The sequence below is a fragment of the Mercenaria mercenaria genome, chromosome 1 (assembly GCF_021730395.1).
Source record: "Mercenaria mercenaria strain notata chromosome 1, MADL_Memer_1, whole genome shotgun sequence".
NCBI classification, from domain to species: domain Eukaryota; kingdom Metazoa; phylum Mollusca; class Bivalvia; order Venerida; family Veneridae; genus Mercenaria; species Mercenaria mercenaria.
In genome coordinates this window covers 96,392,063-96,410,080 of record NC_069361.1, presented here as the reverse complement: position 1 = coordinate 96,410,080, position 18,018 = coordinate 96,392,063, and the positions used below count along the sequence as shown (strand labels likewise).

Sequence of the window (18,018 nt, the reverse complement as noted above, 5' to 3'; positions counted from 1 at the left end):
TATATTATATAGGTTGCGCATACTGAAATATCAATAAATCAAGTTTATATTTTGTCTTTCTAAAATATTACTCAACAGTGTTTCTTTAAGTGTCCCAGTTACCCCATTTTACCCTACATCCATAACTTGGCAATTTCTGGTCTGTAGCCTGAACTTGTGGCAGCAGGAAATCTTTTGACTTGTTAACCAAATGGGGTTAGCCATAGTAACTTAGACGCGGCGGCCATCAGAAAATAAAAATAGCGTCGTAATCGCTGTATAATATTCTCATTTACGCAAATAAAACGTCTAACGACCAACTTTTAAATCCCTTGCATACAAAACCCCGATCACAAAACTTACAGTGTGGCTGTTGTGACGAAAATGTCTATATACACACACCATTGAAGTATGTACATCGTTTAAGTTATCATTGCAGCAACGCTCCCGGGGACTAAGTTATTAGGGTTGCAGCAACTGCTACTGAGGGGAATCCCGCCCAAGGCTCTCCTTTACTCCGCTATCTTACTTAAATGGTGTACATAGTTAAACGGTATACATATGTGACCATCCAGTATTGGACCAAAAAGCAATGTTTGTATATTTTAAACATTTTTCGTTTATCTTCACAACAGATCTTATCTTCTTCTTCTTCTTCCTTATAATGAGCTGGGATCTTTCTTGAACGTTTAAAGCTCAACATGACTAGGCATCTTTGTTTCACATTAGCTGATGTCTGTTTTTTCGAATTCTTTCACGCCATGGCCAAGTGGCCATTACAGTAATACTGTGGAGATCTTTATAGTCGGAAAATAGCAAAATGCTAATGTTATATGTTATATGTTTAAAAAACCGACTCAAAGTGAAGATTCTTGTATCTTTCACTTGCTTTTTTATTACGCGCGTTGTGGTACGGTGCAGATTTATCTCCCTTGTGTTCAAAGTCCCCGGATAACGTCCGATGTACTCGTGATTCATTGCTCTATCGATTTGGAGGAGAGAACAGTTCAATTTAGTTCCAGACATTAGACAGGATGGCAGACCAGGCGGATGCCGAGGGTCAGCCGGCTCAACCTGTCCAGTCTGTGGCAGATCCGGACAAGTTTATCGCTTATTTGTGTCGATGTGTGCCCGTTTTATTGGAAGATCGAGATGATGCATCAGCAACTTTCAAGGCCGCTCTGTCTGACCGCGCTCACGGCGAACAGATCAAGAAATTCCTGGGTGATCCTCAGACGCCAACACTTCTTGTACAACGGTCGTCAACAAAAGGTATTCCAGTGATTTTTATATTATCTTTTCACTTTAGATATGAATTTTAATTTCGACTGTGAGTCATTATGTCTGCATTCCCAGTTTGGCATTGATCCAAAAAGTGAGGTAGATAGTGAATGGTAAAAAAGAAAGTATCTTTTAAAAAGATGCATGGCCGCATTAGTCAATGCACACTTTAAGCTATAAAACATGCATGCACTCTGCACTGTTAGTGTTACATATGATCTGGTATTTATAAGGAAGTGTCTAGGGGTACAGATCCGTACTAGACAAGCCTGTTGGTTTTTTTTTTTTGGGGGGGGGGGGGGGGGGGGGTAATGGACCTCTTTTTTCTAGAGATTTAGGATTATTTACATCTTAAATTTTGTAGTGATAGTAGGTTTATAGGCCACTTCCAACAGCCGTGATGTTGGGTTAACATTTTAGCGACATGGTTAGAGTGTCCGCCTAGGCGCCTATGGATCACGAGGTCCGGGGTTTGAGCCCCAGTAGGGACCTTGGTATTTTCTCGCCTAGGGTTTACTTTAATTTTGTTGAAAATGAAATAACAAATAAGACTTTAATCAGTATTCACCTAAAACTTGGATCTAAATGGTTTACAGATACCAGTGTTAATTATTAATTTCTGAGCAGTTCACACCAGACAGGGGTTGCTTTTTCATTTTTATTAGCTCGACTATTCGAAGAATAGTTTAGCTATTCTACTCACCCTGGCGTCTATGTCTATTTTATACTTGACAATCGTTATCGATTATAACTAGCAGGCGCTTTAACCAGGGATAGCTGTTAAAATAATAAGAATACAGAGATTATGTGCATCTCAAATAAAGTAAAAGAACTATTTTACAGGTCAGGTTAAAAAGTAAAAGCAGGAAGTTGAATTAGAACTGATAGAAGGGTGGTAGCTGCCCAGCAAATACTTCTAAGCTGGGACTAGCTTGCAAAGACACAGGGTGACTGTTCCACAGACGTATGCTTCTGGGAAAAAAGGAGTTTGCATGATAATGTGTCTTTGAATACGGTATCAAGTAGTTCAAGTTTCTAGTAGGTCTAAGGTGACTGTGGTCAACAAAAGCAAGGTGTTGTTGGATCTTGTACAACATAGTAACTGAGCTGATCTTGCGGCGTTGTTCTAGGGTTTGCCAGTTCACAGGGCATTCGGTTGACTCAAGGTCCCGGGTTTTGACCCGCGAAAATCGAGAAAAACTCATATTTGACCCGCATAAATTATGCCACGTGCGTCGGCTTGACTCGCGGAAACTAACTTTGATGCCTCTCAAAATCCAAAGTTTTGCCCCTTGTCAATCAAAATTCCAGTGAATTTCAATATTGTTTGCCGGCACAAGCGGAAATATGGCAGTAGGCGGAGCATCGTATGTTAATTAGCTACCGACAGATGTCAGTCACGCCACGCGCCAAATGACACGTGATTATCTCGCGGTTTGCCTTGTCATTATCAAAGGTGTTTATTGATCAATGTGTAAAAGTTAATTGATAAACAATGCAGCCTTATATTATCGTGTTTGTACAACTTGTTAATTATTTTGTGTGCTCGATACGATTACATGAGCCGGTCGGCCGTCACGGTCTATAGCAAATTTATTATCATTGCTGAGGCTTTGTTTGGGTCAAAACAAATTAAATAAGCAGAAATTATACGTGGTATGATGAGAAAATGAAATTTAAAATAGTTATTTTTCAAGAATTTCAAATGTTTACTTTTGTTTTCCGTATTTGTCACTCGTTCTCGAGACCGCCATTTTCGAAAGTTTTTATCATCTCTTACCAGATTTTTGTAGTACAATCTGAATAAAAAGCCAATAAAACGTCTGCATTTAAGAAAAATATGATCACTGTTGCCAAAGCAGCTCTTATTTAGAAGAGTTTGTTGAGAATAAAATTATGCAAAACACCAAACCCCGCCCAGTTTTAGGCAATGTGCAAAATAAGACAACTAAAATATGAATTGCTTAAGAAAATCTGTTACGACTAATGTACTTGTTTTAGATAAAGTCTGTGGGAGTTGCATTAATAACAGTATACATGTAGCTTGACCCCTGAAAAGCTGATCTTGACTCTTGAAAATCTGATTTTGACCTTTGAAAATTTAGGCTGAAGAGTCAATGACTCTTGAGTTTCAGAACCTACCGAAAGCCCTGGTTCAGTTCATTTATCATTTTGGAGACACTACTGGTGTAAATGTAGTCATTATAGACATATCTTGCTGCAGATCTTTGAACTTGCTCAATTTTATGGGTAATAGTTATTTTTGCCATGGATGCCATATGGTGGAACAGTATTCTAACTGGGGTCCAGGGCTCTCGCGACTGGGCGACTTGAGCGAAATAGGCGCTCTAGAACTTCAAACTTCGCTCTAATCTAACCTCAAAGCGAAATGCAAGTCGCCCGATTTTCTTTGATTTCCGCACTCGCTAATTACTGCTACCCAGACAATTTGCACCATGTCATAATGAGTGTCGAATACACAAACTCAGGCCGGCAGCATAATTTAAGCTCCGCCTACCTCAGGTACTTGCGAGATTATCCCGAGAAGTGTGAAAGCGAATCAAATTATCCGATACACCAGAGTCTATTGTGTTAAGCCAATCAGCGCCGCGTTTACGTCTTTGACACTTTGCGTTAATTGTCAACATGTTAGAGTGCAAAAAAAACAAACAATGTTTTATTAAAGAAACTGCTGATTAACCATGCGATTAATTAGAATATGGTACACAATTATTTGTTATCTATGATAAAAGAACGACATGTAATGTATTAACTACGTTAAATTGACTTCCATCGATGAATTTATGTATTTCTAGATTACTGTACACATTTTACTTTCAGTTTTATATTTCGAGTGAGATACTGACATTCTTCGGTGAATGACTCGGTGCAAAGAGCTATAAAAAATAAATACACTTCTACTTCTTTGCTCGGTGTTAATAATAAACACTTCATACATGTACAAGATATAACCAAAATTCGGCTTGTTACATTTATAGCATCCGCTTGAATTTTGAAAACGACTTTTTTCAGAATTTTGTAACAAAACGATAACCACAGTATGGGAAATGATCTAACTAAGAAAATGAATGGTCACATCAGTGTTTTTTTTATCAAGAAACAAGAAAATTACAGACACCTTTTGAATCACTCAACATCATTGCGGTAGAAAAAGTTTCCCCACTTCTCCCTAAAGTCGCCCCACTTCTCCCTAAAACAGCTTGAGGGAGAAGTGACTTCTCCCAAAAATTTGGACCTAGCTAGACCCCTGGGGTCTAACATAGGTTTTATATGCAACCTCTTCAAATGACTCTTTTATTTGGGGTTTTGACATTATGTTTGTGGAATCTTGGGGAATTTTTTGCTTTGGATGTTACATTGTTGATATGATTGGTCCATGATAGGTCTTTACTAATGGTTACGCCTAAATATTTGGCAGAATTAGCCGATTTTAACTCGATGTCATGCAGCTTATAAGGGAATATTACAGGGTTTCTTTTGCGACTGATTCTTAGAACTTCACACTTATCTGGATTGAATTCCATGGACCAATCAGACTCCATGGTTTCGAGACTGAAAAGGTCTTGCTGTAGAGCTTGGGCATCACTGTTTGTTTTGACCGTAACATAGACTATTATATCATCTGCGAACAGCCTCACCTTAGTCGGCGTCACACCTTGGTTAAAGTTTTGCATGCAAGTACATACAGCTATCATTTTTTCTTTTTCTAGGTCAGTTACCAATTCCATAACTGACTTGTATTTTGAGCAAATTATGCCCCCTTTCGGACTTAGAAAATCCTGGTTAAAGTTTTACATGCAAGTTATTATCTCCAAAACTAATGCAGATATTGAATTGAAACTTGACATGTGTCTTCGGGGTTATAAAACTAGTATATAGCATCAAGTCCCATAACTCTGACCTGCATTTTGGCCAAATTATGCCCCCTTTTGGACTTGGAAAATCCTGGTTAAGTTTTGCATGCAAGTACATACAGCTATTACTAAAAGGCATATAGATTTGAAACTTATTTTTTCTTTTTCTAGATCAATTACCAATCTCACTGGGTCAAGTCCCAAATCTCTTGACATGTATTTTGGGCAAATTATGCCCCCTTTTGGACTTAGAAAATCCTGGTTAAAGTTTTACATGCAAGTTACTATCTCCAAAGCTAGTGCAGGTATTAAAATGAAACTTTGCATGTGTCTTCGAGGTTATAAAACTAGTTGATAGCATCAAGTCCCATAACTCTGACATGCATTTTGGTCAAATTATGTCCCCTTTTGAACATAAAACTTCTGGTTAAAGTTTTGCATGCAAGTTACTATCTCCAAAACCAATGCAGATACTGGATTGAAACTCTATAGATATTTTAACATTTAAGGTAACATTTTCCTGCTTCTGGGACAAAAATTTGTATAGTCGAGCATTGGCTGTCTTGACGACAGCTCTTGTTCTTTAATGTTTTGTACTGTCTGTTACATAATTGCCTCTTTAATCTATAAAGCTATATCAGTTTTTCCGTGAGTTTTCAACTGATTATTCATCCTAATATTGAAACTTTACTGACCATGTCAATATTAGACCTTTCCCCCCATATATTTGGGAATGCCATTGACAACTGTTGAATTGGGAAAATGTCAATTAATTGGGGAAAAAATGTAGCTTATTTATTGATAGAATGACTGTAGAAACATCTAAATCCTAGACCTTCATATTGATAAGTGAATCAAATTCATGAATGCAATTTTTAGGATACATGTTATCTCAGCAGTTTTCATACACATGATTTGTAAATTTATAAAATTGGAAAGTCTATAAATTTATAGAATATAAACTTACAGATTATCTGAAAAGTAACACAATTTCTTAGACCTATCTTTACTGTTATTTTCTATGTAAATATAATGTAAGAATTAAGATGTTATATCAGCATTTCCAGCCTTTCAGTTCTTTTGAGTTTACCATCTAAAGTCTGTGTACAGGCAATAAAAGAATACACCTAAAAAATATGGGGTTTACCGTAATGCAGGGAAGATCTGGTGAAGAGACAGAGATGCATGATAAAAATGCAATTATTGCTTAGTTAGGTGGACATCAGGAAATATCACTATTAGTTCCATTTTACCTAGGAGCCTTTACTGTGCAGGAAAATGGTACAACTGATACCAACTACATTCAACCGTACTGGACCTTGAGGACAAATCCAGTGAATTGTTCATTGTGTCCGTTACAAATTGCTAGGTGTTCAAAATCATCTTGCCGTAATCCGTTATTGTATGTAAGTCAGTTGCCAACAATTTTTCCAACTTCCACTTCGGTAGAATGATTTTTAGCTCGACTATTCGAAGAATAGTCTAGCTATTCTACTCACCCTGGCATCGGCGTCGGCGTCACACCTTGGTTAAGTTTTTGCATGCAAGTACATACAGCCATCAATTAAAGGCATATAGCTTTGAAACTTATTTTTTCTTTTTCTAGGTCAATTACCAACCTCTCTGGGTCAAGTCCCATAACTCTGACATGTATTTTGAGCAAATTATGCCCCCTTTTGGACTTAGAAAATTTTGGTTAAAGTTTTACATGCAAGTTACTATCTTTAAAACTAATGCAGATATTGATTTGAAACTTCACATGTGTCTTTGGGGTTATAAAACTAGTTGATAGCAGCAAGTCCCATAACTCTGACTTTCATTTTGGCCAAATTATGCCCCCTTTTGGACTTAGAAAATTCTGGTTAAAGTTTAGCGTGCAAGTACATACAGCTATTTCTAAAAGGCATATAGATTTGAAACTTATTTTTTCTTTTTCTAGATCAATTACCAACCTCACTGGGTCAAGTCCCATAACTCTGACATGTTTTTTGAGCAAATTATGCCCCCTTCTAGACTTAGAAAATTTTGGTTAAAGTTTTACATGCAAGTTATTATCTCCAAAACTAATGCAGATATTGATTTGAAACTTCACATGTGTCTTCGGGGTTATAAAACTAGTTGATAGCAGCAAGTCCCATAACTCTGACCTTCATTTTGGCCAAATTATGTCCCCTTTTGGACTTAGCAAATTCTGGTTAAAGTTTTGCGTGCAGGTACATACAGCTATTACTAAAAGGCATATAGATTTAAAACTTATTTTTTCTTTTTCCAGAACAATTACCAATCTCACTGGGTCAAGTCCCATAACTCTGGCATGTATTTTGGGCAAATTATGCCCCCTTTTGGACTTTGAAAGTTCTGGTTAAAGTTTTACATGCAAGTTTCTGTCTCCAAAACTAATGCAGATATTGAATTGAAACTTCACATGTGCCTTTGGGGTTATAAAACTAGCTGATAGCAGCAAGTCCCATAACTGATATGCATTTTGGTCAAATTATTCCCCCTTTTGAACTTAAAACTCTTGATATTTAACCTTTTTGGGTAATATTTTCCTGCTTCTGGGACAATATTTCGAATAGTCGAGCTTGGCTGTCTGACGGACAGCTCTTGTTGTTCAAATTATGGGGATGTCCCTTTAAAGACGCGCCACAAAATAACTGTATTCTTTTGCATTTTCATGACGGTAATTATACATGGTTTGCATGAAAAATTTAGAAATAAAAAGTATCTGGTATTACCGTAACAAATTGACAGCGACATATATAATGCCAAGACAATGTGTTTAATGTATAATAATATTATCAAATTAAGGGTAGTAAGCACGGTACTTGCATCTACACTTGTAAGTAGTTATTTATCCATTTTTAAAACTATACTGAAAAGAGAATGGCTAAAAAAGGTTTGCAGATGAAGTTTTGAAAACACATTTATTCAGGGAGGGCCTAAAAAGTCAACCTGTCATGTTGTAGAATAGCTGTATTATAGTTACTGTAGTATTATCAGAATGATTTCAGGGCTTTTTAGCTCACCTGTCACAAAGTGACAAGGTGAGCTTTTGTGATCGCGCGGTGTCCGTCGTCGTCGTCCGTCCGTGCGTCTGTAAACTTTTGCTTGTGACCACTCTCGAGGTCACATTTTTCATGGGATCTTTATGAAAGTTGGTCAGAATGTTCATCTTGATGATATCTAGGTCAAGTTCGAAACTCGGTCACGTGCCGTCAAAAACTAGGTCAGTAGGTCTAAAAATAGAAAAACCTTGTGACCTCTCTAGAGGCCATATATTTCATAAGATCTTCATGAAAATTGGTCAGAATGTTCACCTTGATGATATCTAGGTCAAGTTCGAAACTGGGTCACGTGGGTTCAAAAACTAGGTCAGTAGGTCTAAAAATAGAAAAACCTTGTGACCTCTCTAGAGGCCATATTTTTCATGAGATCTTCATGAATATTGGTCAGAATGTTTACCTTGATGATATCTAGGTCAAGTTCGAAACTGGGTCACGTAGGGTCAAAAACTAGGTCAGTAGGTCTAAAAATAGAAAAACCTTGTGACCTCTCTAGAGGCCATATTTCTCAATGGATCTTCATGAATATTGGTCAGAATGTTCACCTTGATGATATCTAGGTCAAGTTCGAAACTGGGTCACGTGGGGTTAAAAACTAGGTCAGTAGCTCTAAAAATAGAAAAACCTTATGACCTCTCTAGAGGCCATATTTTTCATGGGATCTTCATGAATATTGGTCAGAATGTTCACCTTAATGATATCTAGGTCAGGTTCGAAACTGGGTCATGTGGGGTCAAAAACTAGGTCAGTAGATCTAAAAATAGAAAAACCTTGTGACCTCTCTAGAGGCCATATTTCTCAACAGATCTTCATGAAAATTGGTCAGACTGTTCACCTTGATGATATCTAGGTCAAGTTCGAAACTGGGTCACGTGCGGTCAAAAACTAGGTCAGTAGGTCTAAAAATAGGAAAACCTTGTGACCTCTCTAGAGGCAATATTTTTCAATGGAACTTCATGAAAATTGGTCAGAGTGTTTACCTTGAAGATATCTAGGTCAAGGTTGAAACCGGGTCATGTGGGGTTAAAAACTAGGTCAGTAGATCTAAAAATAGAAAAACCTTGTGACCTCTCTAGAGGCCATATTTTTCATGAGATCTTCATGATTATTGGTCAGAATGTTCACCTTGATGATATCTAAGTCAAGTTCGAAACTGGGTCACGTGGGGTTAAAAACTAGGTCAGTATGTCTAAAAATAGAAAAACCTTATGACCTCTCTAGAGGCCATATTTTTCATGAGATCTTCATGAATATTGGTCAGAATGTTCACCTTAATGATATCTAGGTCAGGTTTGTAACTGGGTCATGTGCGGTCAAAAACTAGGTCAGTAGGTCAAAAAAAAGAAAAACCTTGTGACCTCTCTAGAGGCCATATTTTTCACGAGATCTTCATGAAAATTTGTGAGAATGTTCACCTTGATGATATCTAGGTCAAGTTTAAAAGTGGGTCACGTGCCTTCAAAAACTAGGCCATTAGGTCAAATAATAGAAAAACCTTGTGACCTCTCTAGAGGCGATATTTTTCAATGGATCTTCATGAAAATTGGTCAGAATTTTTTATCTTGATGATATCTAGGTCACATGTGCTCAAAAACTAGGTCACTATGTCAAATAATAGAAATAATGACGTCATAGTTACTCAGTTCAACACTGGGTCATGTGGGGATAGGTGAGCGATTCAGGACCATCATGGTCCTCTTGTTCCTTTTATAAATCTAATTCCCATAAAAGGAGGCAGTCCCAATGTAAAAAAGTATTTTTTCCCCCAGTTCTTAACTTTAGTGAATGTAAACTTTCAGCTTCAGGATTCTTGCTGTTCTACAATAGTTTTACCACTTTATCTATGTTTATTTTGGTTAAGTAAACAACAGATATATATATACTTTTAATGAAACTCCACATTTGAAAATATTACACTTTAAGGAAAGAACCTTTATATACGTTATGGTTACTTCAATTTTTTCCGATTAAGTCAATATCCCAGAGCATTTTCCCCAATTCCATTGGTGTTGGTGGCATTCCCAAAATGATGGAAAAATTGCCTGGATTTACTGGGAGAAATTAGAACACTAGGTTGTGGTTGGTCTTTAAAGTATATTGCACATGTAGAAGACATGTTAAATGAAAAGAATGTTCCAACTATTCCTTAGATTAAGAATCTTACAGCCTTAATATATAAATTTCAGAAAATTATGTAAACAGATCTTAAGAAGCTGTACTGTATGCTTTCAACTCTTAAGTCTTCAGCATGGTGAAATAACCATTCTGAACCAGGTTCCTTAACTCTGATTTGCTGTTTACAAAATTATGCCAATTTGTAATGAAGCAAATTATTATGAAGGTTTTGTATGTAAGCTTGGTCTCAAATAGAGCATACTATCATTAGACAGCTCCAGTTGATATTAAAATTATCTATTTACAATGATATCTTACTTACTGCTTCATTAAAGGACTTGATAAACAATTAGGGATCGAAATATCGATGCATTGCGATACTGAGTGTCCCGATAGTATTCATCGATAGAAAAGTCACGATCCAATAACAATTGCCGATAGTTCCTTTAACAATCGATAGTTTCGATAGTTTTGAAATTTTAGTAAGCACAGAAATAATTTATAATTTATAAACCAAGAAACAGAGCCAGCTTTCATTTGCGCTTCGGAAAATGTTTACGTCTCCATTACAATAATTACCCTCACGGAATTAAACTACCACAAAGGACTGGGAAGTCTGGGAGATAATAAATAAATTTTGTTTCTTAGAAACTTTGATTAAATATATTTAAATAACTTGTTAATTTTAAATGAGAAAATGTACTATGGACATGAAGAAAGTGGGCTACTTGTATGATATAGCAAACTGTTCGGTAGGACCCTTCATTTAGTGCTGGTACACTTTAGTCCGATCCGTCAATTTTCGTCTTTGTCGATGCTTTGGGTTAATAAACATGTTGACATTCGCAACAAAATGGCCGATTCATTTGAGTATACCTTGCATAGGTTTATTGTTTTACTTATTGTTTCAAAGCCAAGGAAGGCAAGAAATAGAAAAAATATTAAAAATATTTAATGTTAGATTTATTTCTGTCCATTTCAGTTATACAAACATGCATCTCAATGTGTATTAACAGCAATTGTAAACAGTGCCATGTCTTACACTGTGTAACAATGCCAGTTGGTAGTTTTACTGTATAAAACATCGTGGCCAATAACTATTGCAATAGTATCGCAATAGTAACCTGCAATAGAATAGTATTGCAATAGTCAAAATTGTCCTCATTAGTCACCCCTATAAACAGTCTCATCAAGCCACAGGTTAGCAGTATAAACATAGTAGTTAAATTAGTGATTTTATACCTTGTACATTACCTTGTCTAATTAAACAGGTTGTGACCAGTATTAAAATTTTGCTTCCTTTGAAAGTTCAAAGAAAGACAAGAGAGAACTGATTGAGTAATTTTTTCTCACTTTTATTTCAGATGAATCTGAGGAGGTTGCTGACAGTGGGGAGGGCGACACAGAGGGTGGAGTATCTTATATCATCTCTTCAGATGTCCATTTTACAAGTTCCAAAATATTCAGGTGAGGATGATGATGACCGAATATATTTTATTCACCAAAAATAGGTTAAAAGTGGTTCCCTCAGCCCTGCCAGAAGTCATTTTATTTTTTAGCCCACCATCATCAGATGGTGGGCTATTCAAATCACTCTGCGTCCGTGGTCCGGCGTCCTTCCGTCCGTCCGTCCGTCCGTCCGTCCGTCCGTCCTTCCGTTAGCAATTTCTCGTTATCGCATCTCCTCAGAAACTACCAGGGGGATTTTGACCAAACTTTGTCAGAATGATGTATTGGTACCCTGTTGTGTCCCCCTGAAAATCAGACTGGTTCAACAAATTTTTAGTAAGTTATGGCCCTTTGTTTATTTCTATAATTTACATAGATTTATATAGGGAAAAACTTTGAAAATCTTCTTGCCCAAAACCACAGAGCCTAGGGCTTTGATATTTGGTATGAAGCATCATCTAGTGGTCCTCTACCAAGAAGATTGAAATTATTTCCCTGGGGTCTAATATGGCCCCGCCCAGGGGTCACATGGTTTATATAGACTTATATAGGGAAAAACTTTGAAAAACCTCTTGTCTTAAACCACAGGGCCTAGGGCTTTGATATTTTGTATGTGACATCATCTAGTGGTCTTCTACTAAATTGTTCAAATTATCCCCCTAGGGTCAAATATGGCCCCGCCCCGGGGTCACATGGTTTACATAGACTTATATAGGGAAAAACTTTGAAAATCTTCTTGTCCAAACCACAAAGCCTAGGGCTTTGATATTGTAATGTAGCATCGCCTGGTGGTTCTCTACCAAGTTTGTTATAATTATCCCCCTAGGGTCAAATATGGCCCCGTCCTGGGGTCACATGGTTCATATAGACTTATATAGGGAAAAGCTTTTAAAAACTTCTTGTCAATAACCTACAACATTCAAATTTGGACCACATGTATGGTTTTGAGTGGCAAGATGAACCTTGACATGAGTTGACCTTGATTTTGACCTAGTGACCTACTTTCACATTTCTGTAGCTACAACCTTCAAATTTGGACCACATGCATAGTTTTGTGCACTGATATAAACTTTGACCTTGACATTGACCTAGTGACCTACTTTCACATTTTTGAAGGTACAGGCTTCAAAATGGACCACATGCATAATTTCATGTTCCGAAATGAAATTTGACCGTGATTTTGACCCAGTGACCTACTTTCACATTTCTCAAGCCACAGCCTTCAAATTTGGACCACATGCATGGTTTTATGTACCGAAACAAACTTTAACCTTTACATTGACCTAGTGACCTACTTTCACATTTTTGAAGGTACAGGCTTCAAATTTGGACCACATGCATAGTTCTGTATTCCAAAATAAAATTTGACCTTGATTTTGACCTAGTGACCTACTTTCACATTTCTCAAGCTACAACCTTCAAATTTGGACCACTTGCGTAGTTTTGTGTACCAAAATGAACTTTGACCTTAAGATTGACCTAGTGACCTACTTTCACATTTCTGTAGCTACAGGCTTCAAATTTAGACCACATGCATGTTTTGTGTACCGAAACAAACTTTGACCTTTACATTGACCTAGTGACCTACTTTCACATTTGTCAAGCTACAGCCTTCAAATTTGGACCACTTGCGTAGTTTTGTGTACCGAAATGAACTTTGACCTTAAGATTGACCTAGTGACCTACTTTCACATTTGGGTGGTTTTCAAAATAATGAAGCAAAAGTGTGACATAGGGGTTAAAAATTCAAACTTATTTCTTAGGGTGGTCATCTATTTTTTATGATAGCAAATACTTCAAATTTGAAGGAAATAACTTTGGGAAAGTGTTGAGAAATGCCAAAAAGAAAATATTTCAGCCTTTAATTCGAAAGTTCAGTGAATTTTTCGTAAGATGCGTGATAAATGTTGCAGCGTTTTATGACAAGGAAATATGTATAACAGTAATTTTTTCAACATAAATGATAAGTAATGGGTGTATGTGTATGGTTTGAAACTTTTTTAATCATATGTTTGTGGACATTGGTTTTTAAAATCACCCTTTCTGCACAAATCTGACATGAAAATAAAACTTTACCTAGAAAAGTTGTTGCTGAATGCAAAATAACTAACATGTAATTTTAAAACCTATTTTTTTCTCTCACTTTGCATGTTTATAAACCACATGCCAAATTTCAAGAATGTCCAGTTATTCTAATTTATAGAATTGTCAACTCAAAATTGAGTTATTTTACAGATGCACAGGGGACACATACTGAAGATCAGTGTAATATTCATCCATTATTAGTTTTCTATTCATAAAAAGACTAATGGTAATCAACTTTAGACAAATACTATTAAAAAATTAGTTTATTCCACAAAATAAATACAAAATTGAAAATTTTCACTACAAAAACATTCAAAATTCAACAATGTAATGCTTTAAATGAAAAAATAAGTGACTTTATACATAACTAACACATTGAAATCTTTTAGTTTACATGCAATGCTTATTCATGGTAGAAAAATGACAAAATACCATGCATGATAAAATGGAATAGTAATATTCATACATACTTTATAATGTTACTAAAAAGGGTGCACAGGGGACAAATTGTATCAAAATATTTATTCATAGAATATGTTCATGGTAAGTAAAATTCTTTTAACTACACAATATTACTAGTGAACATTTACATATTTAGGTAAACTTAAGAGCTTAAGAAGCAACAAAATTGATGTTTCCACTTTTAAACTAGAAAATTGGCACATTCAGAAAAAAATGCAAACAATGAATTTTAAATTGTCCAGGGCTTCTTATATAATGCTAAATTATCAAGTAATGCCTAAATTTTGCACTCACATTGCTAAGAATATAGAACTGCCACCACAAATTACAGTAATGCTATGATAATTGATATATGTCAAAAAAAGGGTGCACAGGGGACATCACTTTTGGCCCTATGAATGTTTAACAGTCAGTAATATGTGAAGTAGAACATTGCTTATGTATCTGTTGTAACTCCCTTTCAAGGAAAATAAAGTAAAATCCCATTTTATTTAAAGAATAAAAGAAATCTGACACTTAACAACTGAAAAGGTGCACAGGGGACATTTTTAGGTGTATAGACATCCATCAAGTTTCTGAAAAAGTTGATTTATTAAAGAAAAAATCATACTATGTCTTCACAGCTGAAAGGATAAAGATCTTAGAAAAACATTAAGACTTTAGAAAAGTAATAGGGTTATGAAATTGTAGTGTTCAACATTTAAATTTAGTATTTTTTTCACTATTTTTTGTGAAGGGGTTCCATCACAAGATGTGAAATATTGGTAACAATAAGATGTAGGTAATGAAAAGAAGTATTTTATTTAAATGTGCAGAGATTAAGTTACACAAAAAAGCCAAAGCTGTACCAATAAAGCATGGTTTTAAAAAGTAAGCCGCAGTTGAAAACTATAGTTCATGTAAAATGTCACACTTTTTTGGGTGCACAGGGGACAAAATTAGCTATATAATTTAATATAACTTTAAAACTGTTTGAGTCATTAAGCTGAAATTGCACACATTTATTGACTACATTGATTTGGATATTATTTGCCCCAAAATACATTCTAAAACTAAACTGAATTAAAGTAAGGTGAGAGAGAAGAAAAAGCTTCATTATTTTGAAAACCACCCATTTCTGTAGCTTCAGCCTTCAAATTTGGACCACTTGCATAGTTTTGTGTACCGAATTAAACTTTGACCTTAAGATTGATCTAGTGACCTACTTTCACATTTCTCAAGCTACAGCTTTCGAATTAGGACCACATGCACAGTGTTGTGTACGGAAATGAAATTTGACCTTGAGCTAGTCAGTAAGTCTTGAAATTTGGAACACTCAAAAATGGCACATTGGTGGGCGCCAAGATCACTCTGTGATCTCTTGTTATTCCATTAATACTGTTGACATTTGAAAAGTCAGATTAACATATAAATTGTTTATTGTTTTCTCATAATCACATTAACCCACTTAGTTTTCAGTACCTGTTTTGATGCCATATCTTTTTATTTACAGTTTGGTATTTATCAAGAGAGGAACTGTTGTTGAGGCTGATAAATCGTTTCCCTCCCAGCTGCAGATCATGAATCTGAGTGATGGTTCACCATATGAAGCTCTGCACTCCTACATTAGTAACGCTGTATCCCCTTACTTCAAGTCCTACATCAGAGAAACAGGCAAAGCTGAAAGGTGAAAAATAGTGGAAATAATAACAGCTTTTCTTAGAATTATTTTGAAAACTCAGTCTGTTTCATGTAATGAAATTTCCATTTACTTGTGAAAAAGTGACTGAATATTCTCTTGTGCAAATATTTAAACCCTTGCCTTGCTGGACACGACTGATTCTGCCTTTGCGACCAGTGTAGATCATGATCAGCCTGTACATCCGTGCAGCCTGATCATGATCTGCAACTGTTCGCCATTCAGTCAGTATCTTTTTGGTAAACACCCCTTTTAACAGTTAATGGTACTGTCAAAGCTAAAAGATGGACAAGGTCATTATAGAAATTTAGCAAAGGAAGGGTTAAGATGCATAAAGTAGACATATTTCCTTACAATGAGAAGACATGTTTTTACATGTATTTATGTATGAATGTATGAAATAAAAGTTTTACTCAAAGAATTAAAGGATTTTGTTTTACCTTTTTAAGGGATGGGGACAAAATGGCACCAGCAGTTGAGAAGAAGATTGTAGACCTTGAAATGGGTCTTCTCCATCTACAACAGAATATAGACATTCCTGAGATCAGTTTACCTATACATGCTGTAGTATCCTCAGTGATCAAGAAGTGTGCGGAGGAAGGACGTAAACCAAAGGTGGAAGATTTTGGTGACAAGGTTGAGGATGCTCAGTTCCTGAATGCTCTCCAGAGTGGCGTAAACAGGTGGATCCGAGAAATACAGAAGGTACATCTATTTTCAGAACTCTTTGACCTTACCTTTGCTAATTAAGTGATCTGGAAACTTGTTTTCCTGTAAAATGCAGACATAGTTGTGAAAAACAGTTTGTGTCTCTATTTACTTTGAGTAATAAAAGGTTTTCTATTTATTGGCAGGTAACTAAGTTAGACAGAGATCCTTCTTCTGGTACAGCATTGCAAGAGATCAGTTTCTGGTTGAACCTGGAGAGAGCACTGTTGAGAATTCAAGAGAAACGAGAGAGTCCTGATATTGTCCTCACACTGGAGATATTAAAGCATGGCAAGAGATTCCATGCTACCGTCAGCTTTGATACTGATACAGGTACTGAAGAATTCCTATATTTTGCTTGGTGGAAGAATTCTAGATCTTAATACATTTCAATGTCTAAATAGTAGGGAAAACTTGTGGCTTTACACTATTCTACATGTATATGGTAAATGTATATTTCAGAGATGATTTTTAGAATATTTTTGAGTGATGGAAAGTAGAAAAATTACTGAAATTTATTATTGTTCATTGATATAATATACATTTCATACAATTATATTGTGTTTCTAGGACTGAAAGCTGCTATGACCACAGTTAATGACTACAATCAGTTGATGAAGGACTTTCCTTTAAATGACCTGTTGTCTGCAACAGAACTTGATCGTATCCGTGTGGCCCTTCAGGCCATTTTCCTACATCTGAGAAAAATTCGACCCACAAAGTACCCGATACAAAGAGCACTTAGACTTGTAGAAGCCATCTCTAGGGATCTGAGCACACAGTTACTGAAGGTAAGCTCTGTCGAGAAACAGGCTTGAGGTTCTGAATGTAGTTTTCTATACACATGTATTTTTTCAGATTTTAGGGAAAGTAACCAGTTGAGGTGAAATAGGAAAAAAAGATCTTAATTATGGATTTAGGGCAAAAAAAAAAGTAAGGAAACAGCAACTGATGCAGTATTGCTAGTATTTATGGTTAGAGTAGCAGTTCTGATACTAGAGGGTCTTGGGGATGACATTTGTAGACCTAATGATTTCTAAATCAAGACCAGCCAGATGCAGACAGAATTAGATCCCACTGGGTTATTATGGGAAGTTAAGCATTTAATGTAAACTGCTATTCAATTTAATTGATATGTCAGATTTAACATTCAGTATTTCAGTAATACCAAAATATTCGTTTAGTTACAGGATGAGGAATAACATGGAATGAAAGTTTTTTGGTTCTTATCTGGTAGTGGAGAGAAATAATCTTCTGACACTCCCAGTATATTGACTTAATGTATGGATACATATACATATCTAATTCTTTTAGAATATAT

At 35.9% G+C, this 18,018-nt stretch overlaps 1 protein-coding gene across 6 annotated transcripts in view; it reads left to right on the top strand.

The window, feature by feature from the left end:
- Positions 1-924: 924 nt before the first annotated feature.
- LOC123564160 (cytoplasmic dynein 1 heavy chain 1-like) overlaps positions 925-18,018 on the top strand; it is a 91,284-nt gene continuing 74,190 nt past the window's right edge. For all 6 annotated transcript variants that reach the window (XM_053517837.1, XM_053517835.1, XM_053517834.1 and 3 more), the window contains exons 1-6: positions 925-1,251; positions 11,680-11,782; positions 15,804-15,977; positions 16,439-16,694; positions 16,844-17,030; positions 17,268-17,488. In XM_053517837.1, the coding sequence (XP_053373812.1) occupies positions 1,014-1,251; positions 11,680-11,782; positions 15,804-15,977; positions 16,439-16,694; positions 16,844-17,030; positions 17,268-17,488 (1,179 nt within the window). In that variant the 5' untranslated portion in view covers positions 925-1,013. The remainder of the gene's footprint in view (positions 1,252-11,679; positions 11,783-15,803; positions 15,978-16,438; positions 16,695-16,843; positions 17,031-17,267; positions 17,489-18,018) is intronic.